This window comes from Bombina bombina, chromosome 7 (assembly GCF_027579735.1).
Source record: "Bombina bombina isolate aBomBom1 chromosome 7, aBomBom1.pri, whole genome shotgun sequence".
NCBI lineage: Eukaryota > Metazoa > Chordata > Amphibia > Anura > Bombinatoridae > Bombina > Bombina bombina.
This window is the reverse complement of record NC_069505.1, coordinates 361,207,298-361,232,975: the sequence shown is the minus strand read 5'-3', so window position 1 is coordinate 361,232,975 and position 25,678 is coordinate 361,207,298. Positions and strand designations below refer to the sequence as shown.

The window sequence follows — 25,678 nt, the reverse complement described above, 5'->3', positions numbered from 1 at the left end:
AATGAGTGTAGACCGTAGATAATGGTCTCGTAGTAAGAGCCGTGGGTATTGCATCACATTATTATATAAAACTGGTTACAGCCGAAGTCTATGTTTGCGAACAGATTACTTCAGTGTCTTATAGCAAACAGAAGCAGGGAACATACATTCACATCAACTTAATAACAAGGATATTCTTAATAAACAAGAAGTATAAACATTAGACTATGACCATCTAATGAAAGCTATGGGTAAACTAGCGTCTCATTGTGAATTCTAAACGTAATTCGGCCCAGACTTGTAAATGTGAACATATCTGGTCAAAGTCTATGGCTAATATAGTTAGCAAATAAGTTCATAACAGTTCTATAATAGTAGCTATTGTACTTGCCGCAATCCTTTGGATCTTCGAAAATGCTTCATGAGTAGACAGGGTGTTCACAATATAAGGCAGAATCAGTACCTTCGGAATGAATCTGACAATCAAATGTCACTGGCAGGAGAAGGACTAAAGAAGTGTGACAATTTCACTCAGGTTGTTGTATGTCCTCTTCCGTAGAAGTTGTCAGATTTATCTGTCTTCGTTTAGGTTGGCTGACTTGATTATCTGACAAAGGTCTCCTCTGTGATTTCAGGGCCAGCTGGTCCAAGGGAATATTACGTGTGTGTTGCCTAGCTTCTGTGGACGGGGCCGGGATGCCTAGTGCTGTGCAGAACTCTTCCACATCCAACATTGACCTACAGTCATAACGGCTTCCATTTTTTGTAGCAATAATTGAGGTAGGGAATCCCCATCTGTAGGGAATTTTTAGCTGTCTCAGATGTGATGTCAAGGTCTAGAAGTCTCTTCTTTTTTGTAAAGTCCTTGCGGACAGATCTTGAAATATCTGTATACGGATGTTTTGATAAATGACAGCCTGCTGTTTCCGAGCTAGATTGTAAACATCCTCCCGTTGTTGATAATTTTGAAAGTGGACATTAATGTCTCTTGGTGGTGCATCAGCGGCTGGTTTTGGGCGAAGGGCCCTATGTGCCCTGTCTAATGTAAGATAATGTTTGACTGTTCGTCTTCAACTGAACTTGCCATCTCAGCAAAAAGACCCAGTAGGAAATCTTGTATTTCATTACTTTGGACTGACTCTGGGATGCCCCAGAACCGCAGGTTGTTACGTCTGGTGCGGTTTTCAAGGTCATCTAATTTATCTTCCAATTCCATAGAATACTGTTGTTGGTGTTTAACTTTAGAGGATAAGTCCGCCATCTTTTGGGCAAAGACATATTAGTGTTCTTCCAAGGAGTCAACTCTTCGGCCTAGATCGCCAATCTCCTTTTTGAGATCTGCGCATTCAGTTTTTATACAAGATTTGACTTGATCAATCAGATCTTCCATGGCTTTAAAAGTGATGGGATAATCATCTCTTGCAATAGAGATTATAGGAGATTGGCTTCTTGAGACATCTGAATCTTCTAAGTCTTCTGTATTGCTGGATGGTACAAGGGAAGACCCTGATTTTTGTTTAAATTTCTCTGATTGTCTGAAGAAGGCATTCATCCCTTCCTGAGATTTCTGAGACGTCTTATGTTTGTCATTCTTTGTTCCCTTTCTTTGTGACATTCTGGCGAGGCAACAGTGGTTTAAACCAGACAACAGGAATCAATGTCCTTAAGAGATGCGGACGTGGTAGAATTGTATTATAATGTATTTGTACTGTATGTGCCCCACTCTCCAGGGAAAGTGCCCTCACAGGGCGATGCCGGAAAAGGGGAAGAGGATATGACCCGCTGTTATGTCAGACAGCAGGAAATGGAGGGAGAGAGGGGTTTTATAGGTATCTCTCAGGAGCCAGTAAGTTGTTCTTGAAGTCACCAAATAGGAGCAGTGGGTGTCTTGCCACTCTGTTATATAGCTTCAATGTAGTTATCCGGAAAAATGTAGAAACATATAGCATCAGGCTAATGAAGGAAAAAATGCACTAAAACAACACCAGGGCAAAAGCAACTAAGGCAATCAGGAGGAGGCACTGTGTAGTATCCCTAACTGCTAATATATGCTGGGTCATGTAAAATCGGCAGGCCAGCAGATAAAGGTGATTGCTTATAGTGTTATGATATTACAATGAGCCCCTGGCATTATTTCACTGATTCCAAAGTCTTATTATTGCGGATAAAGCAGTATATGCTGAGTTAAAGCTTTGCTGTGGCTAGTGAGAGCCGTAATTATCTGTAAATTTCAGGCCGTTAAATGGCAGTGGGCCCCATGCCAGAGAGACTCCAAACAGTGCTGGTGATAGTTTATATAGGCACCCGACCCTCCGGTGCGTGGATTAGGAGACAGTGAAGTGTCGTCGGCTGTCTGTAATCAATCCCCACAGGTGATTGCTCCTATGAAGGAACTATTCTAAGGCAAGTGATTACGGTCTCTCTGTCAGGGATTCCTTCTCTAATGCGTGAAGTGGGTGTTTTATACACCGGAGCGGCGACCTGGCCCTCCGGTGTGCAATATTGATGTTAGTCGGGTGCAGCAGTGCAGTAACGTGGTAATTGCTTACCCTCTAGAAGCGGTAATTGTCTAAGAAGGCAATCTCCTCCGATGCAAGCAAACTTCTGATGGTGATTCACTGAAGGTGTTCAATTTGAAGCTGCGTCACAGCTCGCAGTTCAAAGTCCCGTCATGTCTCTTGCCGCTTCATAACTCAGCTGGTCGGGCAACTTCCAGGCAGAAAAAAAGGATTTTCATGTTCCTCACAGCTTCACATGCAAGCCGGTATAATCAGAGCTTTTAAATCGGTTGATCAGTGCATGGGAATCTCTCTTAACACCCGGCTTGTATTAAGAGCTTTAGTAGAGTGCGGCCATCTTGGTCAGCCGTTCGCTCCGCCCCCGATCAAGACTGAGTTTTATACACATTCTTATGGGAATCCAGTGGATTGACAATAATCTGGAATACACTTTGGCTATCGTGTGGATCCTATTGTTTCCAAGACTGAGACACCCCCTACTGATGCTCCTGACACAGTGAATGAGTTAGCCAGACTACTCCTGAATATCTGGCTTCCCCTTATAGCACTTGGTAGTGCATCACCAAATGAAGAAACTACACACAGGTTGCTGCTACTGAAAGAGAGAGTTAGCCAGCATACTCTAGAATTTCTTGCCTGTCTGTACGGCACTTGATAGTGCTTTCCTAAATGTGAGCGCATTTCTTTCACCTTGTATCACATTTGTCCATTGATTTGAATGTAGTACGCTATGGGCGCCTTCTTTTTATATATTTTTCTATAGGTTACCATTAGAGTGAGTGGCCATCTCACTTTATGAAGAGCTGCCTGCAAACCATTACTGTACACACGCTGAGATCACTAAACAACTAAAGCAAGAACAAAGAGACATTTGTTTTTTATTTTTTACTTATATATCTCTCATTAAGGAGATCACCACTTTTGGGACTTTTTTGGGACTCTTTCGGCTAGATTACGAGTCTTGCGTTAGCCTTAAAAAGCAGCGTTGAGAGGTCGCAACGCTGCTTTTTAACGCCCGCTGGTATTACGAGTCTGGCAGGTACAGGTGTACCGCTCACTTTTATTCAGCGACTCGAGCTTACCGCAAATCCCCTTCCGTCAATTGCGTATCCTATCTTTTTAATGGGATTTGCCTAACGCCGGTATAACGAGTCTTGGAGAAAGTGAGCGGTAGACCCTCTCCTCTTAAGACTCCTACCGCATTTAAAAGTCAGTAGTTAAGAGTTTTATGGGCTAACGCCTTAACATAAAACTCTTAACTAAAGTGATAAAAAGTACACTAACACCCATAAACTACCTATTAACCCCTAAACCGAGCCCCCCCCCCCCCCCCATCGCAAACACCTAAATAAATTTTTAACCCATAATCTGCCGACCGGACATCGCCGCCACTTTAATAAATATATTAACCCCTAAACAGCCGCACTCCCGCCTCGCCAAACACTAGTTAAATATTATTAACCCCTAATCTGCCGTCCCTAACATTGCCGGCACCTACCTACATTTATTAGCCCCCAACATCGCCGCTACTATATTAAATTTATTAACACCTAACCCTAAGTCTAACCCCCCCTAACTTAAATATAATTTAAATAGAACGAAATAAAATTACTACAATTAAATAAATTATTCCTATTTAAAACTTAAATACTTACCTATAAAATAAACCCTAAGCTAGCTACAATATAACTAATAGTTACATTGTAGCTAGCTTAGGGTTTATTTTTATTTTACAGGCAACTTTGTATTTATTTTAACTAGGTACAATAGTTATTAAATAGTTATTAACTATTTAATAACTACCTAGTTAAAATAAATACAAAAGTACCTGTAAAATAAATCCTAACCTAAATTACAATTACACCTAACATTACACTATAATTAAATTAATTCCCTAAATTACCTACAATTAACTACAATTAAATAAAATAAACTAAAGTATGAAAATAAAAAAACACTAAATTACAGAAAAAAATAAAATTGCAAGAATTTTAAACTAATTACACCTAATCTAATCCCCCTAATAAAATAAAAAAGCTCCCCAAAATAAAAAAAATCCCTACCCTATACTAAATTACAAATAGCCCTTAAAAGGGCCTTTTGCAGGGCATTGCCCCAAAGTAATCGGCTCTTTTACCTATAAAAAAAATACAATACCCCCCCCCCCAACATTAAAACCCACCACCCACACACCCAACCCTACTCTTAAACCCACCCAATCCCCCTTAATAAAACCTAACACTAATCCCTTGAAGATCACCCTACCGTGAGACGTCTTCACCCAGCCGGGCCCAAGTGCTCCTCCAGAGGGGCAGAAGTCTTCATCCGATCCGGGCAGAAGAGGACCTCCAGACGGGCAGAAGTCTTCATCCAGGCGGCATTTCTATCTTCATCCATCGGGAGTGGAGCGGGTCCATCTTGAAGCCAGCCGACACGGAGCATCCATCCAGACCGACGACTACACGACGAATGACGGTTCCTTTAAATGACGTCATCCAAGATGGTGTCCCTTGAATTCCGATTGGCTGATAGGATTCTATTAGCCAATCGGAATTAAGGTAGGAAAAATCCTATTGGCTGATCCAATCAGCCAATAGGATTGAGCTTGCATTCTATTGTCTGATTGGAACAGCCAATAGAATGTGAGCTCAATTCTATTGGCTGATTGGATCAGCCAATAGGATTGAACGTCAATCCTATTGGCTGATTGCATCAGCCAATAGGATTTTTCCTACCTTAATTCCGATTTGCTGATAGAATACTATCAGCCAATCGGAATTCAAGGGACGCCATCTTGGATGACGTCATTTAAAGGAACCGTCATTAGTCGTCGGTCTGGATGGATGCTCCGCGTCGACTGGCTTCAAGATGGACCCGCTCCGGATGGATGAAGATAGAAGATGCCGCCTGGATGAAGACTTCTGCCCGTCTGGAGGTCCTCTTCTGCCCGGATCGGAAGAAGACTTCTACCCCTCTGGAGGACCACTTGTGCCCAGCTGGGTGAAGATGTCTCACGGTAGGGTGATCTTCAAGGGGGTAGTGTTAGGTTTTATTAAGGGGTGATTGGGTGGGTTTTAGAGTAGGGTTGGGTGTGTGGGTGGTGGGTTTTAATGTTGGGGGGGTATTGTATTTTTTTTTACATGTAAAAGAGCTGATTACTTTGGGGCAATGCCCCGCAAAAGGCCCTTTTAAGGGCTATTTGTAATTTAGTATAGGGTAGGGATTTTTTTTATTTTGGGGGGCTTTTTTATTTTATTAGGGAGATTAGATTAGGTTTAATCGTGGACGAGCACGTTTAGCCAGCTCACCGCTACCGTAAGCAGCGCTGGTATTGAGGTGAGATGTGGAGCTAAATTCTGCTCTACGCTCACCTTTTTTGCGGCTAACGCTGGGTTTAAAAAAACCTGTAATACCAGCGTTGCTTTAGGTGAGCAGTGAGCTAAAACTAAGCGTTAGCACCGCACCCCTGTTACCGCAAAACTCGTAATCTCTGTGATATTTGCCCTACGCAATATTTTGGGACTTTATATTTGTCCCATTATAACTGTAATAGTGTCCTAATTGCGTTAAATTGTTGTTTTTTAGTGCTGCAATATTATTTGTTACATTGTATTTTATTCACTTTGGTTGGCGCACCTATTCACTCTTCCTCTTTTTGGTTGAGCTAGTTTTTTGGAGCACAAAAGGCGACAGACTTGATAGGTGGGTAGTGAGGTGAAGTCCAGCAAGATAGGCAATCAACCCGCTGTCCTAAACAACGATAGTTCTTCCTTATAGGGGTATTTTTGGGGTGTAGGTTATTCAGCTCAGTTGGCAATCTGTGTTCCCCAAAAGTTTTGAGCAATTTCGCGAAAATAAAGGCAACTTTTAACCGTTTTCGAGTTACTTAGCTCAGGAGTTCTGTCTCTCTGCGTCCATTCTATACTGCAGTTAGTTCTGTCCCCGGGTTGCTCTATGTTTTGAACCTGTGTTGAATGGTCCTTTGGATCTCTTATTGGGTTACCTATTCTCCTTTTCGGGGATAGAGGTTCTTGACCTTTCGGTCGGGGGTACTTTTCGTGGGAGTCGAGAGCCGCTGGGCTGGCTCCTTGGAGGCTTTTGTGCTCAGCAGATTCTGGGTCTGAGTGGTCTCTAGCACGGCTTTGCAGGTTATGTAACTGATGTGCAGTTGGCTGGGCTTCCAGTTTTTCTGTGTCTTTTATAAAAACTTTTTAGGTTGTTTGGGTAATTTCAGGCTGTGGTGCCTTTCGAAGGAGCTGCCTTTTGTACCTACCCTTTGTTTGCATTCAGTGTCCTCTAGCTTGGGTATTGTTTTCCCAAAAGTAATGAATGCAGCTGTGGACTCTTCCCGTTTAAGAAGAAAAACATAAAGTATGCTTACCTGATAATTTTCGTTTCTTCTGATGGGAAGCGTCCACAGCTCCCGCCTGTGAGGCGGCAGTAAATTTTGTTTCTTCTGGCACCTTTTTTTACCCTGATAATTCTCCTTGTTCCTTGTTCCTTGTTCCCTTGGCATAATGACTGGGGATGAGGGAAGTGGGGGAGGTATTTGAAGCCTTTGGCTGGGGTGTCTTTGCCTCCTCCTGGTGGCCAGTTTCTGAATTCCCAAAAGTAATGAATGCAGCTGTGGACTCTTCCCGTCAGAAGAAAAGAAAATTATCTGGTAAGCATAATTTGTTTTTTTCTTGTCCTTCTGTGGGTAGATACAAAGCTATGGAGGACTCTGATACTACATTAGAAGGTTCCGCTCCTTCTTCTGTACTGATTAATAATTCCTGTTTATATTGTAAGAAGGCTTTAGTTTGCCCGCCTGCTCAATTTTGTTCCATTTGCCTAAACCTTGTTCTAAAGTCTTAAGAAGGGAGACAAGCTTGCTAATACTCATAGCGCTATTAGCCCTTTTGAGCCGTCTACTTCTCAGGAATCTGGGTCCCGAGAAATTTCTACCCTCTCTACATTACCCGCTCCACATGCAGTTCCCTGTGGCTCAACTAATCCTCCATCTGGAGGGGGCTTTTTTCCAGCTGACTTTACCGCGCAGTTACAATCAGCGGTGTCTGCGGGCCTGAGTGCCTTACCTCGCTCTAACAAACGCAAGAGAAAGGTTAAAAACATAGTTCTCCTGACCTAGTCATTTAAATATTTGTTGGGTTTAGCTACTATATCCCAGCTATCTGAAAATGAGTTAACCTCTGTAACTTCAGAAGGTGAACTTTCTGAGTCGGAGTCTTCCGTTATTAAATCTACTTCAGCGGAGGTACCCTCCTTTAGATTTAAAATTGAGCATCTGCGTTTTTTATTAAAGGAGGTTCTGTCTACTCTAGAGGTTCCAGAGGCTACGCTCCCTGAGGAGCCTAAGATCCCTAAATTAGACAGGGTTTACAAAGATAGGATGGTCCCTCTGACTTTTCCTTTGCCAGTTAAGATGGCGAACATTATTAGTAATGAATGGGAAAGAGTAGGAACTTCAATTAGATTTGTGGGGATCCATCCTGAAGGTGGATGGCGCTATTTCCACACTGGCTAAGCATACTACTAATCCCTCTGGATGGAAAAAAATGAAAACGTTTCTGAGGAAGATGTTTCAACATACAGGGTTTTTATTTCAACCGGCGGCAGCTGGAGCAGCTACCTACTGGTGCGACACTCTGTCGGAGCTCATTGAGGTGGAGACTCCCCTCAAGGATATTCAGGAGATAATTAAGGCACTGAGAATTGCTAACTCCTTCATCTGTGACGCGAATATGCAGATTATTCGCATAAATGCAAAGGCTGCTGGGTTTGCGGTTCTATCCCGCCGGGCTCTCTGGTTGAAGTCTTGGTCTGTGGATCTGACTTCTAAATCCAGACTCCTTTATCTTCCCTTTAAGGGGAAGATTTTATTTGGTCTAGGGCTGGACTCCATTTTCTCTACGGTTACCGGAGGAAAAGGTGCCTTCCTACCGCAAGATAAGAAGAATCGACCTAAGGGACGGCAACTGTCTAATTTTTGTTCCTTTCGTGCTGACAAGTCGCAATGACAGCTGTCCTCTTACAAGTCTGAGCAGCCTAAGAGTACTTGGAAGCCCGCTCACTCCTGGAATGAGTCCAAACAGACTAAGAAGCCCGCCAAGAACAAATCGGCATGAAGGGGCGGCCCCCGTTCCGGGATTGGATTGAGTAGGGGCAGACTGTCTCTTTTTTCAGACGCTTGGTTCCAGGATGTACAGGATCACTGGGTCCTGGAGGTTGTATCTCAAGGCTACAGGATAGGATTCAAGTCTCATCCGCCCAGGGGCAGATTCCTACTCTCCAGTCTTTCACCAAGACCAGGAAAGAGGGCTGCCTTCTTAGGTTGCGTACGGGACCTACAGCAGAAAGAGGTTTGGGGTTTTATTGAAACCTTTTTGTGGTTCCAAAGAAGGAGGGAACTTTCTGTCCAATTCTGGACCTAAAGAACCTAAACAAGTTTCTGAGTGTTCCCTCTTTCAAGATGGAAACAATACGGTCAATCCTGCCTTTAGTTTAGGAAGGACAGTTTATGACCACAATAGACCTGAAGGATGCATACCTTCATGTCCCGATTCACAGGGAACATTTTCAGTTCCTGAGGTTTGCTTTTCTGTATCAGCACTTCCAGTTCATAGCTCTTCTGTTTGGCCTAGCTACTGCTCCAAGGATATTTACAAAGGTTCTAGGGGCTGTTCTAGCCGTTGCCAGAACAGGAGGTATTGCAGTAGCGCCTTACCTGGAAGATATCTTGGTATAGGCACCATCTTTTCATCTAGCGGAAGAACATTCGGAGTCCCTTCTCAGTCTTATTCAATCACATGGATGGAAGATAAACTTGGAAAAGAGTTCTCTTACTCCAAGTACAAGGGTGAATTTCCTGGTGTTAAGATACAATCATGTGGAGTAGTGATACCTGGATTGGCTACCCAGCAGAGGTGGTATTGTGGTCTCAGCCTGGAAAGGGTTAATGTGAACTGTATGTTCTTTGTGTAACGTGTAGGAATGTAGGAAGTTTCAAGACCCACCCCCTCCTCTTGGAGACTGATACTATGAGCCACGGCTAGCTGTGCATTGGCTAACTCGTTGTAAATTATGACTAGGGCGGGGACATTGAGAAGACAAAGAGAATTTGAGTTTTAAACTTTATGTATCAGGCTGGGTTAGAACTTCCCTGGGACCCCAAGCAGCTAACATCTGAAAGAAGTTCTCCATATATCTCAAAACATTAATAATAATATTGTGTAATCTTTTTATGTCCCAATTATTTTTCAAAGAATTGTAACTTTGTACCTGTATGTGATTTTGGAAAGTTTTTTATAATTTGGCACTGTGTAACCTGTATTGATATTTTTGTTATTAAACACATAGAAAATCTCATTCTGTCTTTGGGCTCTAATATCTGAATTCACACTCTGTTGAGACAAGGTTAAAGGCACGTTACCTAATTGTGTGAGTTATTGGGGTTCCAAAACACCCCATCTTATTTAGAAGTTTTGGTGGTTTAATTGTTAATTAGAGTGGTGTGGACAGGATTTGAGGGTTAATGTGGTGTCCCTTTTTAAGGTCCTTTTGTAGAGTTACAAGGTTAAGGGAACCAGAGCTGCGTGATATTCACCCCTTCAGGCCCACACCTCTATTGTGACCTTAAAAAGGTTTAATCCGTCACAAACTGGCTGGCAGCGTTAGGGATATTTAGAGCTTTTTAGTGCTATTTGTACAGTACTAAAAGAAATTACATGTTTTTGTGTAATTTCCCAAAGACAGAACATAGTGCCTAAATTACAGAGACATACAGTGCAAAGAAGCAGTTCTTTTTCCCTCCCTCTTGTTGTTTGTTGCTACTGTCATTATGGAAGCATATAGGAAAATTCCTAAAGAGTCCCTGGAGCTGCTTTGTCAGGAGAGAGCCATCACAACTTTTAGCAAAACAAAGGAGCAGTTGGTCCAGGAACTGCAGCAGTCAAAAGACATTCCAGCAGAGCAGGAAACAGGCACAGAAAGGGTTACTGTGGAACCGGTAACCCAGGAGACGATACCTATTGCTGTTACCCCTATGAGTGCAAAGGAGTCTGAGCTACAAATTCAAATACAATGTAGAAATGCATAGAATTTTTTATTAGAGGGGCCAAATTTGTGAACATTAGTGGGACTGGGGAAAATGTAGACACACTTAATTTTTTTGCCCCTTGAGCCAGCCCTGCAATTTCTACAAATAGTTTTCCAGGCTGCTTTTGCTTGTTTGTACTTTGCTCCTCCCCTGCCCAATTTCACTATGAATGTTGTGGGCATGCCGTGGGGCTTGCAAAGTTGCGCTGCTAGCCTGAACCTGCCTGCCTATCTGTGCTTACTGCTCAGTGACGTGTGGGGCAGTGGAGTCACTCACTGCTGTGCTGTCTCTAAACGGGAACCGGGAAATTATGAGGGGGATGCTTGGCACCTGACCGCATAACTGTCTGACACTGTCTCTAAAGTGAAGGAGCCACGTATGATGCCCACCAGACCGGTAACGGTTACGGTACACTAAGTGCACACTGAAGAGGTAGTAGGGGAGGGCAGGCAGGGGTCTGGGGTGGGCAGAGTGCAGAGGTGATTGGCCATAAGAAGCGGTAGGCACGCGGCCCGGGGATGTGCACTGACAGACATGGAACAGAGTCAGAGAGCAGAATTTTCATGGTTTGCGCACCTAAACCTTTTCTTTAGTGATTTATTTTTAGAGTGCACTGTTTATCTTTCATTTGATGCTCTGCTGGGCCAGGGAGCAGCTCTAGGCATGAGCTTTATAATGAATGCAGTGCAGTTTACATATTTTGTATGTGTGTGTGTGTGTCTGAGTTTTTGGGGGTGTGTGTGTGTGCCTGAGTGTTTTTGTGTGCGTGTCTGACTGTTTTTGGGTGTGTGTCTAAGTGTGTTTCTGTGTGTGTGTGTGCCTGTGTTTTTGTGTTTGCTTTCTGGGGGATGACACCATAACTTACCGCACCGGGTGACACCCACCCTAGTGACGCCACTGCCGGTATCCTGAGGCTAGAGAATGGATTTTGGACAGAAAGCCGAAAACCGTGGCAGAGGCTGCAGATCTGTCCAATGATTATGCCAACAATAGAGCACCTGCAGGAAGGCAGGCACCCGTTCAAGCTGTATCTCCTAAGTGGAAAAGGGCAAACAAGCCAGCAGAGAGGCCATCTCATCTACACCCTACAGCCAGAGGGGCAGGGGCCACACCAGGACAGGGGGATACCCGCCGGTGTTTCACTTGTAACCAGATGGGACATCTGAGTTTCACCTGCCCAGAGAAGAAGAAGCCTAAGGGTGGGAATGTGGCTAGGGGAAAAGCATCTGTTTTGTTTGTTTGTGGGTGGGTTCCCAAGGCAAAAGTGGAGAGATAACTTACAGAGGGTATCTGTGAGTGAGCAGGTGGCAACAGGACTCAGGGATAGTGGAGCTTCGGTTACCTTGGTGCATCCTGAAATGGTAAAGCCAGAGAGGACTGTGTCCATTCAAAGAATTGGGGGAGTTTGCCCCGCAATGCCTGTGGCACGAGTATACCTTGATTGGGGTGTGGGAAAAGGTTTGCGGGAGGTAGAGATTTCTGCTGATATCCCTGTTGATGTTTTGCTGGGGGATGATTTGGGCAGGATGCTTTGTCAGTACGCCCCAGAAGACACCTGCAACCTGTAAGGGCCAGTAGAGGGCCCTGCACCCACTGCGGTACTGTGTGAGACCCAGAGGTCCCCCAGAGGGGAGGTGGGGGATGGACACATCACTAGCTACACCAGAGCTGGAGGTATCCCACCATAGGATGAAGAATGATTCCCTTGAACATAATTGCTGGGAGGGGGGCTGAGGTTAATGCAGTTCTGCCTTTGTGTACACCAGTAATGTCTTGTTCTAATGAAGAGGGATGTATTGAAAATGTTTGTGACAATGTTGCTTCTATTGAACCTGGGTGCTGGGAGGGTGAGCCTAGGGTTAATGCTGATTTACCTGAACCTGTACCAGCACTGTATTGTGCCAGTGAAAAGGGTTATACTGCCATTGATTGTGAAAATGTGATGCCTGATGCAGTGTGTGGGAGGGCAGCAGGGCTGGGCAGAAGGGTAGACTGAGTGTGTATACCCTTTTGTGCTAGAACCAGCATTGGATGCCCAAGAGGAAGGTATGGAATGGGCAATGCCAGAACTTAGTGAAGGGACTGCTATACCCCAGGAAAAGGTAGGATGTGTGGAGAGGGGTAAAGTGGCCAATGTGACTGGTCAGATGCCTGAGTGTAGTGTGCCAGCTGAGTGGAGTGAGCAGGGGGCAGGAGAAGAGGCTTATTCTCTGTTTTCCCCTGAGGTAAAATGCACCCTTAGTGAGGGATGTCAGCTATACAGCTGAAAACAAGAACAGGTGACAGGTATGTGTCAGTCTGTCCCTGAAACAGCATTGCATATGCAAAAAGGAGTGAATGGCCTGGCTGGTGTAGGGGCCAGGGTACCCCCTGCCCTGTTAGAGAGTAAGACAGGATGGGACCCTGGGTGTGTCTGGGGATCTCCCCTACAGTGATGGCAGATGTAAAGAATGGGGGGAGGGAGATCTGCCTTCCACCTGCAGCTCTCCCATGGTTCTGTGTGCCCTGGATAGAGAATGTGTTGGCCCAGTAGCTGCTGTGACTAGTGAATCTGCTACCCCTAAGAGCATACTGGGGTAGGTGTGAACAGTGGATCATCTGGCCTAAGCTTTGCAAGAATTGCTCTTATTCCCCTAGTGAGTTACCCTGAGGGGGTGCTAGATCCCTATACAAGTGAGAGTGAGTGCAAGGAGTGTATTATATCCTGCAAGGGAGCGTCCTCCACAAGGGTAATTGTGTCAGCAGATGCTAACTGTTGCAGTGGGCAAATGAATGCAGAGTGTGTGCAGAAAGTGCACATCTGGTCTTATGAAAGAGGAAAGACTAAGATTTAGGTTGACATAGGGAAGTCAGAAATTGCCCAAGCACCAAGGGTGTAGCAAAACTTGTTTGCAGGTGTGCCAACTATTGGACCTGCACCAAGGTCCCAAGAAAACAGTCCAAAAATAATAGTATAGCTGCACCACCAATTGTATTAAAACATCCTGTTTTTATTTAGCCACTTTAAAACAGACAACGTTTCGGACGTGAATAAGGACATAGGTTGACATAGGGGATCAGCGTGTGCTTACCCCATATTTCCACCATTTTAAAAGGGGAGGTGTCATGATACTATCATGTGGAGTAGTGATACCTGGATTGGTTACCCAGCAGAGGTGGTATTGTGGTCTCAGCCTGGAAAAGGTTAATGTGAACTGTATGTTCTTTGTGTAACGTGTAGGAAGTTTCAAGACCCACCCCCTCCTCTTGGAGACTAATACTTTGAGCCACGGCTAGCTGTGCTTTTACTAACTCGTCGTAAATTATGACTAGGGCGGGGACTTTGACAAGACAAAGAGAATTTGAGTTTTAAATTTATGTAACAAAAAGGCTGGGTTAGAACTTTCCTGGGACCCCAAGCAGCTAACATCTGAAATAAGTTATCCATATATCTCAAGAATTTGGTAATAATCTTAGATTTCTCTTGTAAGGTGTATCCAGTCCACGGATCATCCATTACTTGTGGGATATTCTCCTTCCCAACAGGAAGTTGCAAGAGGATCACCCACAGCAGAGCTGCTATATAGCTCCTCCCCTAACTGCCATATCCAGTCATTCTCTTGCAACTCTCAACAAGCATGGAGGTAGTAAGAGGAAAGTGGTGAAATGTAGCTGTTATCTTGCTTCAATCAAAAGTTTATTTTTAAATGGTACCGGAGTTGTACTGTTTTGTCCCAGGCAGAAAAATAGAAGAATCTGCCTGTGATTTCTATGATCTTAGCAGGTTGTAACTAAGATCCATTGCTGTTCTCACACATGACTGAAGAGAGAGGTAACTTCTGCGGGGGAATGGCGTGCAGGTTATCCTGCTATGAGGTATGTGCAGTTAAGATTTTTTCTAGAAGATGTGAATACTAGAAAATGCTGCTGATACCAAATTTGTGTAAGGTAAGCCTGAATACAGTGATTTAATAGCGACTGGTATCATGCTTACTTTCTGAGGTAATACTCTTTTATATTTACAATATAAAACGTTTGCTGGCATGTTTAAACGTTTTTATATATACTTTGGTGATAAAACTTTATTGGGGCCTAGTTTTTTTCCACATGGCTGGCTTAAATTTGCCTAGAAACAGTTTCCTGAGGCTTTCCACTGTGTTACTATGAGTGGGAGGGGCCTAATTTAGCGCTTTTTTGCGCAGTAACTTTTATAGACTGAGACATCCAGCTTCCTCCAGGAGTCCCCTGAATGCTATAGGACATCTCTAAAGGGCTCTTAGGCTTTCCAAAATCGTTTGTTGGGGAAGGTAGGCCCACAGCAAGGCTGTGGCAGTTGGTGTGACTGTTTAAAAAACGTTTATATCGTTTTTTTGATCCGTTTTTTGAACTAAGGGGTTAATCATCCATTTGCAAGTGGGTGCAATGCTCTGTTAGCTTATTATACACACTGTAAAAATTTCGTTTGATTTACTGCCTTTTTTCACTTTTTCAAATTCTGACAATTTGTTTCTCTTAAAGGCACAGTGCCGTTTTTTATATTTGCTTGTTAACTTGATTTAAAGTGTTTTCCAAGCTTGCTAGTCTCATTGCTAGTCTGTACAAACATGTCTGACATAGAGGAAACTCCTTGTTCATTATGTTTAAAAGCCATGGTGGAACCCCCTCTTAGAATGTGTACCAAATGTACTGATTTCACTTTAAGCAATAAAGATCATATTCTGTCTTTAAAAAATTTATCACCAGAGGAATCTGACGAGGGGGAAGTTATGCCGACTAACTCTCCCCACGTGTCAGATCCTTTGACTCCCGCTCAAGGGACTCACGCTCAAATGGCGCCAAGTACATCTAGGGCGCCCATAGCGTTTACTTTACAAGACATGGCGGCAGTCATGGATAATACACTGTCAGCGGTATTAGCCAGACTACCTGAATTTAGAGGAAAGCGAGATAGCTCTGGAGTTAGACGAAATACAGAGCATACTGACGCTTTAAGAGCTATGTCTGATACTGCCTCACAATATGCAGAAGCTGAAGGAGAGCTTCTTTCTGTGGGTGATATTTCTGACTCAGGGAAGATGATGCAACCTGATTCTTATATTTCTACATTTAAATTTAAGCTTGAACACCTCCGCGTGTTACTCAGGGAGGTTTTAGCTGCTCTGAATGACTGTGATACAATTGCAGTGCTAGAGAAATTGTGTAGACTGGATAAATACTATGCAGTGCCGGTGTGCACTGATGTTTTTCCAATACCTAAAAGGTTTACAGAAATTATTACTAAGGAATGGCATAGACCAGGTGTGCCGTTCTCTCCCCCTCCTATTTTTAGAAAAATGTTTCCAATAGACGCCACCACACGGGACTTATGGCAGACAGTTCCTAAGGTGAAGGGAGCAGTTTCTACTCTAGCAAAGCGTACTACTATCCCTGTCGAGGACAGTTGTGCTTTCTTAGATCCAATGGATAAAAAGTTAGAGGGTTACCTTAAGAAAATGTTTATTCAACAAGGTTTTATCCTACAGCCCTTTGCATGCATTGCTCCTGTCACTGCTGCTGCGGCGTTCTGGTTTGAGTCTCTGGAAGAGGCTTTACAGGTAGCGACTCCATTGGATGACATACTTGACAAGCTTAGAGCACTTAAGCTAGCCAATTCTTTTGTTTCTGATGCCATTTGACTAAACTAACGGCTAAGAATTCTGGTTTTGCTATCCAGGCGCGCAGAGCGCTATGGCTTAAATCATGGTCAGCTGACGTTACTTCAAAGTCTAAGCTGCTTAACATTCCCTTCAAGGGGCAGATCCTATTCGGGCCTGGTTTGAAGGAGATTATTGCTGATATCACTGGAGGAAAAGGTCATGCCCTTCCTCAGGATAGGTCCAAATCAAGGGCCAAACAGTCTAATTTTCGTGCCTTTCGAAACTTCAAGGCAAGTGCGGCATCAACTTCCTCTAATGCAAAACAAGAGGGAACTTTTGCTCAGTCCAAGACGGTCTGGAGACCTAACCAGATCTGGAACAAAGGTAAGCAGGCAAAAAAGCCTGCTGCTGACTCTAAGACAGCATGAAGGAACGGCCCCCTATCCGGTAATGGATCTAGTAGGGGGCAGACTTTCGCTCTTCGCCCAGGCGTGGGCAAGAGATGTCCAGGATCCCTGGGCATTGGAAATTATATCCCAGGGATATCTTCTGGACTTCAAGGCTTCCCCCCCAAAAGGGAGATTTCACCTTTCACAATTATCTGTAAACCAGATAAAGAGAGAGGCATTCTTACACTGTGTACAAGACCTCCTAGTTATGGGAGTGATCCATCCAGTTCCAAAGGAGGAACAGGGACAGGGATTTTACTCAAACCTGTTTGTGGTTCCCAAAAAAGAGAGAACCTTCAGACCAATTTTGGATCTAAAGATCTTAAACAAATTCCTCAGAGTTCCATCATTCAAGATGGAGACTATTCGTATCCTACCTATGATCCAGGAGGGTCAATACATGAGAACAATGGATTTAAAGGATGCTTATCTTCACATTCCGATACACAAAGATCATCATCGGTTTCTCAGGTTTGCCTTCCTAGACAGGCATTCGCTTCTGGCGGTCCTAAGGCCGCGGGGCATAGCAGTGGCCCCTTATTTAGATGACATCCTGATTCAGGCGTCAAACTTCCAAATTGCCAAGTCTCATACGGACATAGTGTTGGCATTTCTGAGGTCGCATGGGTGGAAGGTGAACGAGGAAAAGAGTTCTCTATCCCCCCTCACAAGAGTTTCCTTCCTAGGGACTCTGATAGATTCTGTAGAAATGAAAATTTACCTGACGGAGTCCAGGTTATCAAAACTTCTAAATTCCTGCCGTGTTCTTTATTCCATTCCTCGCCCTTTGGTGGCTCAGTGCATGGAAGTAATCGGCTTAATGGTAGCGGCAATGGACATAGTGCCGTTTGCTCGCCTACATCTCAGACCGCTGCAACTCTGCATGCTCAGTCAGTGGAATGGGGATTTCACAGATTTGTCCCCTCTACTAAATCTGGATCAAGAGACCAGGGATTCTCTTCTCTGGTGGCTATCTCGGGTCCATCTGTCCAAAGGTATGACCTTTCGCAGGCCAGATTGGACAATTGTAACGACAGATGCCAGCCTTCTAGGTTGGGGTGCAGTCTGGAACTCCCTGAAGGCTCAGGGATCGTGGACTCAGGAGGAGTCACTCCTTCCAATAAACATTCTGGAACTAAGAGCGATATTCAAATGCTCTTCAGGCTTGGCCTCAGCTAGCGACAATGAGGTTCATCAGATTTCAGTCGGACAACATCACGACTGTGGCTTACATCAACCATCAAGGGGGAACAAGGAGTTCCCTAGCGATGTAAGAAGTCTCAAAGATAATTCGCTGGGCGGAGATTCACTCTTGCCACCTATCAGCTATCCATATCCCAGGTGTTGAGAGGCGGATTTTCTAAGTCGACAGACTTTTCATCCGGGGGAGTGGGAACTCCATCCGGAGGTGTTTGCACAATTGGTTCATCGTTGGGGCAAACCAGAACTGGATCTCATGGCGTCTCGCCAGAACGCCAAGCTTCCTTGTTACGGATCCAGGTCCAGGGACCCCAAGGCAACGCTGATAGATGCTCTAGCAGCGCCTTGGTCCTTCAACCTGGCTTATGTGTTTCCACCGTTTCCTCTGCTCCCTCGTCTGATTGCCAAAATCAAGCAGGAGAGAGCATCGGTGATCTTGATAGCGCCTGCGTGGCCACGCAGGACTTGGTATGCAGATCTGGTGGACATGTCATCCTTTCCACCATGGACTCTGCCACTGAGACAGGACCTTCTACTTCAAGGTCCTTTCAACCATCCAAATCTAATTTCTCTGAGGCTGACTGCCTGGAGATTGAACGCTTGATTTTATCAAAGCGTGGTTTCTCCGAGTCAGTCATTGATACCTTAATTCAGGCACAAAAGCCTGTCACCAGGAAAATCTATCATAAGATATGGCGTAAATATCTTTATTGGTGTGAATCCAAGGGCTACTCATGGAGTAAGGTCAGGATTCCCAGGATATTATCTTTTCTCCAAGAAGGATTGGAGAAAGGATTGTCAGCTAGTTCCTTAAAGGGACAGATTTCTGCACTATCTATTCTTTTGCACAAGCGTCTGGCGGATGTCCCAAACGTTCAGGCATTTTGTCAGGCTTTAGTTAGAATCAAGCCTGTGTTTAAACCTTTTGCTCCACCTTGGAGCTTAAATTTGGTTTTTAAAGTTCTTCAGGGGGTTCCGTTTGAACCTCTTCATTCCATAGATATCAAACTTTTATCTTGGAAAGTTCTTTTTTTGGTAGCTATTTCCTCGGCTCGTAGAGTTTCAGAGTTATCTGCCTTACAATGTGATTCTCCTTATCTGATCTTCCATGCAGATAAGGTAGTTCTGCGTACCAAACCTGGGTTTTTACCTAAGGTGGTATCTAATAAGAATATCAATCAAGAGATTGTTGTTCCGTCTTTGTGTCCTAATTCTTCTTCGAAGAAGGAACGTGTCTTACACAATCTGGACGTGGTTCGTGCTTTAAAGTTTTACTTACAAGCTACTAAAGATTTTCGTCAAACATCTGCTTTTTTTGTTGTCTACTCTGGACAGAGGAGAGGTCAAAAGGCTTCGGCAACCTCTCTTTCTTTTTGGCTAAGAAGCATAATCCGCTTAGCCTATGAGACTGCTGGCCAGCAGCCTCCAGAAAGGATTACAGCTCATTCTACTAGAGCTGTGGCTTCCACATGGGCCTTTAAAATTGAGGCTTCTGTTGAACAGATTTGCAAGGCGGCGACTTGGTCTTCGCTTCATACTTTTTCAAAATTCTACAAATTTGATACTTTTGCTTCGGAGGCTATTTTTGGGAGAAAGGTTTTACAGGCAGTGGTACCTTCCGTTTAAGTACCTGCCTTGTCCCTCCCTTCATCCGTGTACTTTAGCTTTGGTATTGGTATCCCACAAGTAATGGATGATACGTGGACTGGATACACCTTACAAGAGAAAACATAATTTATGCTTACCTGATAAATTTATTTCTCTTGTGGTGTATCCAGTCCACGGCCCGCCCTGTCATTTTAAGACAGGTATTTTTTAATTTTAAACTACAGTCACCATTGCACCCTATGGTTTCTCCTTTCTCTGCTTGTTTTCGGTCGAATGACTGGATATGGCAGTTAGGGGAGGAGCTATATAGCAGCTCTGCTGTGGGTGATCCTCTTGCAACTTCCTGTTGGGAAGGAGAATATCCCACAAGTAATGGATGATCCGTGGACTGGATACACCACAAGAGAAATAAATTTATCAGGTAAGCATAAATTATGTTATTGTGTAATCTTTTTATGTCCCAATTATTTTTCAAAGAATTGTAACTTTGTACCTGTATGTTATTTTGGAAAGTTTTTATAATTTGGCACTGTGTAACCTGTATTGATATTTTTGTTATTAAACACATAGAAAATTTAATTATTTCTTTGGGCTCTAATATCTTAATTCACACTCTGTTGAGACAAGGTTAAAGGCACATTACCTAATTGTGTGAGTTATTGGGGTTCCAAAACACCCCATCTTATTTAGAAGTTTTGGTGGTGGCAGAAATTGTTAGAGCGGTGTGGACAGCATTTGGGGGTTAATGTGGTGTCCCTTTTTAATGTCCTTTTGTAGAGTTACAAAGTTAAGGGAACCAGAGCTGCATGATATTAAGCTCTTAAGGCCCACACCTCTCTATTGTGACGTTGAAATGGTTTAATTTGTCACACCTGGGAACTATAATAGACTCCATATCCATAAGAATATTCCTCACAGATCCGAAACGTTGCAAGCTAACTTCTGCATGTCTTGCCCTCCAGGCCTCCTCAAAACCCTCAGTGGCTCAGTGTATTGAGGTAATCTGACTCATAGTGTCCTGCATGGACATCATTCCTTTTGCCAGATTCCATCTCAGACCCTTAGAACTATGCATGCTTAGACAATGGAACGGCGACCATTCAGATCTGTCTCAACAGTTTGTGCTGGACAGCCTGTCGAGAGACTCACTCTCCTGGTGGCTCTGTCCAGATCATCTGTCCCAAGGCACGTGCTTTTTGAGACCGTCCTGGCAGATTGTGACTACGGCGGACACAAGCTTTTCCGGCTGGGGAGCCGTTAGGGTGCCAAGAAGGCACAAGGTCTGTGGACTCTTCAATGCCTTGAAGGCTTGGCCCCTTCTGGGTTTGTACCAGTTTATCAGATTCCAATCAGACAATATAGCCTTGGTTGCCTATATCAACCATCAAGGGGAACGAGAAGTTCCTTGGCGATTCCGGTTGTGGACAACTGGGAAGCGAACTTCCTCAGCAGACAATCCTTTCAGCCAGGGGAATGGTCTGTTCACCCTGAGGTGTTTGCAGTGGAGGATGCCGGAGATGGATCTTATGGCATCCCGCCTCAACACCAAGCTACCCAGGTACGGGTCGAGTGATCCTCAGGCGGAATTGATAGATGCCCTATAAGTACCATGGAGGTTCAGTTTCATATATCTTTTCCCTCCATTACCGCTTCTCCCTTCTCCCTCGTGTGGTGGCTCCCATCAAGGAGGAGCGAGCATCTGTGATTGATTGCTCCATCATTGCCGTGAAGGACGTGATTTGCGGATATGGAGGGGATGTCCTCATCTCCTCAGTGGAGGTTACCATGTCGCAGAGATCTGCTGATACAGGGTCCCTTCGTTCATCAAAATCTAGATTTTCTGAGGCTGGACTGCATGGAGATTGAACGCTTAGTCTTAGCCAAAAGAGGGTTCTCTGGAAGTGTTATCGACACTCTGGTTCAAGTTTGTAAGCCAGTTACTCGTGGTATCTACCATAAAGTGTTGAGGACTTACTTGTACTGGTGTGAGAAGTGTGGCTTTTCCTGGCATAAGGTTAAGGTTGCCAAAATTTTAGCTTTCCTCCAGGATGGACTGGAGAACGGCCTATCTGCTAGTTCCCTGAAAGAACAGATGTCGGTGTTACTGCACAAAAGATTGTCTGAGCTTCCGGATGTGCAGTCCTTTGTTAAGGCTCTGGCTAGGATCAGACCCGTGTTTAGATCTCGGGCTCTGCCTTGGAGCCTCAATCTTTTTCTTAGTGTTTTGCAGCAGGCTCAGTTTAAGCCTATGCATACTGTTGACTTTAAATTGTTATCTTGGAAGTTTCTTTTTTTGTTGGCTATTGCCTCTACGCACAGAGTTTCTGAGACTTCTGCTTTACAATGTGAAATCTCCCTTATCTGTTTTTTCATGCTGATAAGGCGGTTTTACGCACTAACCTAGGGTTCCTCCCATAAGGTATCGAATCGTAACATTAATCAAGAAATTGTTGATCCTTCCTTGTGTCCTAATCTTTCTTCAGCAAAGGAATGTTTGCTTTATAATCTAGATGTGGTTCGTGCCTTTAAGTTTTATCTTCAGGTTACTAGGAATTCAGACAATCTTCCTCTTTGTTAGTCATCTATACGAGGAAGCGTAAGGGGCAGAAGGCTACTACGACTTCTCTATCTTTCTGGTTGAGGAGTGTCATCTGCTTAGCTTATGAGACAGAGGGACGACAGCCTCCTGAGAGGATAACGGCTCTCAGTGGCTTCCTCTTGGGCTTTTAAGAACGAAGCCTCAACGGATCAGATTTGTATGGCGGCTACCTAGTCCTCCTTACACACTTTTTCTAAATTTTACAAGTTTGATGTGTTTGCTTCAGCTGAAGCAGCTTTCGGGAGAAAAGTTTTGCAGGTTGTGGTGCCCTCAGAATAGGGTCCGCCTCTTTTTTTTGTTCCCTCCCATTATTCATTCAGTGTCCTCTGGAGCTTGAGTATAGTTTTTCCAACAGTAAGGAATTAAGTCGTGGACTCTCCCTGCCTTATGGAAGGAAAACATTTATGCTAACCAGATAAATTCCTTTCCTTCCTGGCAGGGGAGAGTCCACGGGCGGCTCCATTTTTATATTATTTCTTCTGGCACCTTTTATACCCTGATGTTTCTCCTACTTTTCTTTGTTCCCTCGGCAGAATGACTGGGGGATAGAGGAAGTGGGAGGGATATTTAAGCCTTTGGCTGGGGTGTCTTTGCCTCCTCCTGGTGCCCAGGTGTTGTATTTCCCAACAATAAGGAATTAAGTAGTGGACTGCCCCTGCCAGGAAGGAAATTAATTTATCTGGTAAGCATAAATTGTGGGGGGTTTTTGTCTACACATTTTTATTACATGGTTTGTCCCTTTAATCTCAAAAGGGATTTAGTATATTATTACTTTAGTAAGAATAGGATGCAGATGTTTGTTTCTGTAGGGCAGTTCTCTGCAACTCTTTGTTTATGGTATTTTCTAAGCATGTATGGCTTATCCATGAAACCCAAAACTTCAATTGTTATTAAAAAAATTAAAGTTGGTTAAAGGGAATCCAAAGAAGCATCATAGGACATGCAATGCAATATTATTTTTTTCTGTTAAGCTGCATATACTGACAAAATCATAACCCTGTTTTAAACCCTGTGCTACTCGGAATTTCAGAGAAAAATTTGCCCAAAATACCAGATAATCTTTTGCATTTTTGTTATCACTTCATTTTTAAAAAAAAAGAGCCTTGTTTTTTTTTTGTTTTGTTTTTTTTATTTGCATATAAAAACTATATTTTTATTTTTTTTAAGCATTGATCTAGGCCTATTTTGTTATATTTCATGCCACCATTTTGCCACCAAATGCAAGTATATAAAAAAAAAATTCAATTTTTAACTTTTTCACACACTCTGGGTAATTACAGAGATCTTCTATCAGGTTACTGCCACATGAGGGAGCCCTATCGTTTGCTTGGTGGTAATGATGTCCATAGGGCAGGAAACTTCAGTGTCCCATTTTGGGGCCAAGAAAGGAAGCTAGCAGAAAAAAATGTTAGAGCAAAGTGCAGGTGAAGGAGTATGTTCTTGTAGAGAGCTTTCACTAGGACCAGGCCTGGTGATAGGATTGGCAACTTCAAACTTAGGTACATTTTTATCAGCTGCTTCCTTCTTGCAAGTAGATGCACCTGATACGCAGGTAGAATGCAGATGAGATGCCATTGAACTTCAGTCCAAATTAGCTGTAGAAGATGTCTCATCTCTAAGGGCATTGGGAAATAGTGACCACCTTTTCCACAATTGTAGTGAGGAACTCCCTAGTTTGACTGAACCATCTCACTATAATGCATGAGTCAAGAAGCAGTATGATAGGTGCAGACCTGAAAGCCAGCCAAGGTGAACATCTTTACAGTAGTTTTCCCTGCATTTGCAGCAAGTTTTCCTCATGTCAAGGAGAGCTTTTAATATATTTACAGACTTAACAGTATGGAGCTTGCATTCTTCAACAGGCATTGACAGTTTTTCTGCAGAGTTGAAAAGTATGGAAATGTTTACACTTTTATATTCATTTAGTAGGCTTTATTATTCATGATCACTTCTACGACTCATATATTTGCAAATTATTTGTAACTGCCATGTGCTATCACTCAGAATAAAAGGTAATTATCAAAAAGTAAACATTAACATATGCTGATTATTTTAATGACTGAAAGGCATGAAGTGATCTAAAATCATGTTACAAAGATTTAAAAAGTGTAACATATAATATTTATAATTACCTTGTATTGTGTATTTAAAGATTTTTCTCCCTTTAACAGATTCTCCAGAAAACCTGGATGACAGTATACGGAAAATAGCAAAACATGTGCTGGAAAAAAGAGCCTATACTTGTTCTCATCCACTGGACAGGACTTTCTAAAAGCTGGATACGAAGTCTGATTAACAATGAATAATTATTACAAATGGAATCCTATAAATCTGAATGTAACTAACTCAGTATTTTTGGTTGCGTAACAATTTTTTGCTCAATTTTTGTTAAGTTCAAATTATTTTTCTCTAAACATATGCTAAAAATACAGTCTTTTAAACAAAAAACTATTAATGTTTCAGTTTCTAGTTCACATTGTTTATTACTTATAGAAATATATGTAATAAAATATATAATTATTATAATATAATTACATATATCTGTTGTAGCAAACAAAAACAGGGGCACCATGTGGCGAAGTACAGTTGTGTCAGGATAAATTGTGTTGCACCACAAATGTGGGTGCAAATAAGGCAGGCTGGTTTCACAGTCATCTAGCAGACCGATACCCCGCAATACACAGACAGTAGTTTAGGCAATCCTCCTACCGGCTTTTATGCCTGACGTGAGGATAGTAGATACATGTATAGCAAGTGGCTAAAGTAAAACATTTGTTTATTTAAAAAAAATGTAATAGTGCATAACAAGCAACGTGTTTCTCAGCTCAATCAGCTGTTTCCTCAGGCTTGTACAATCTTGTATACAAACTTTATATATATATATATATATATATATATATATATATACACACAGTATCTCACATTTTTGTAAATATTTTATTATATCTTTTCATGTGGCAACACTTAAGAAATGACACTTTGCTACAATGAAAAGTAGTGAGTGTACAGCCTGTATAACAGTGTAAATTTGCTGTCCCCTCCAAATAACTCAACACACAGCCATTAATGTCTAAACCGTTGGCAACAAAAGTGAGTACACCCCTAAGGGGAAATGTCCAAATTGGGCCCAATTAGCCATCCCCCCCCCCCGGTATCATGTGACTCGTTAGTGTTACAAGGTCTCAGGTGTGAATGGGAAGCAGGTGTGTTAAATTTGGTGTTATCGCTCTTACACTCTCTCATACTGGTCACTGGAAGTTCAACATGGCATCTCATGGAAAAAGAACTCTCTGAGGATCTGAAAAAAAAGAATTGTTGCTCTACATAAAGATGGCCTAGGCTATAAGAAGATTGCCAAGACCCTGAAACTGAGCTGCAGCACGGTGGACAAGACCATATAGCGGTTTCACAGGACAGGTTCCACTCAGAACAGGCTTTGCCATGGTCAACCAAAGAAGTTGAGTGCACGTGCTCAGCATCATATCCAGAGGTTGTCTTTGGGAAATAGATGTATGAGTGCTGCCAACATTGCTGCAGAGGTTGAAGGGGTGGGGGTCAGCCTGTCAGTGCTCAGACCATACGCAGCACACTGCATTAAATTAAATTGGTCT

The 25,678-nt window shown here is 43.2% G+C and overlaps 1 protein-coding gene across 1 annotated transcript in view; it reads left to right on the top strand.

Annotated features, from left to right (window-relative positions):
* ACAD9 (acyl-CoA dehydrogenase family member 9) overlaps nt 1–24,518 on the top strand; it is an 816,466-nt gene extending 791,948 nt beyond the window's left edge. The window contains exon 18 of the mRNA XM_053721049.1: nt 24,239–24,518. Within this exon, the coding sequence (XP_053577024.1) occupies nt 24,239–24,339 (101 nt within the window). The 3' untranslated portion in view covers nt 24,340–24,518. The remainder of the gene's footprint in view (nt 1–24,238) is intronic.
* The last annotated feature ends 1,160 nt before the right edge of the window (nt 24,519–25,678 follow it).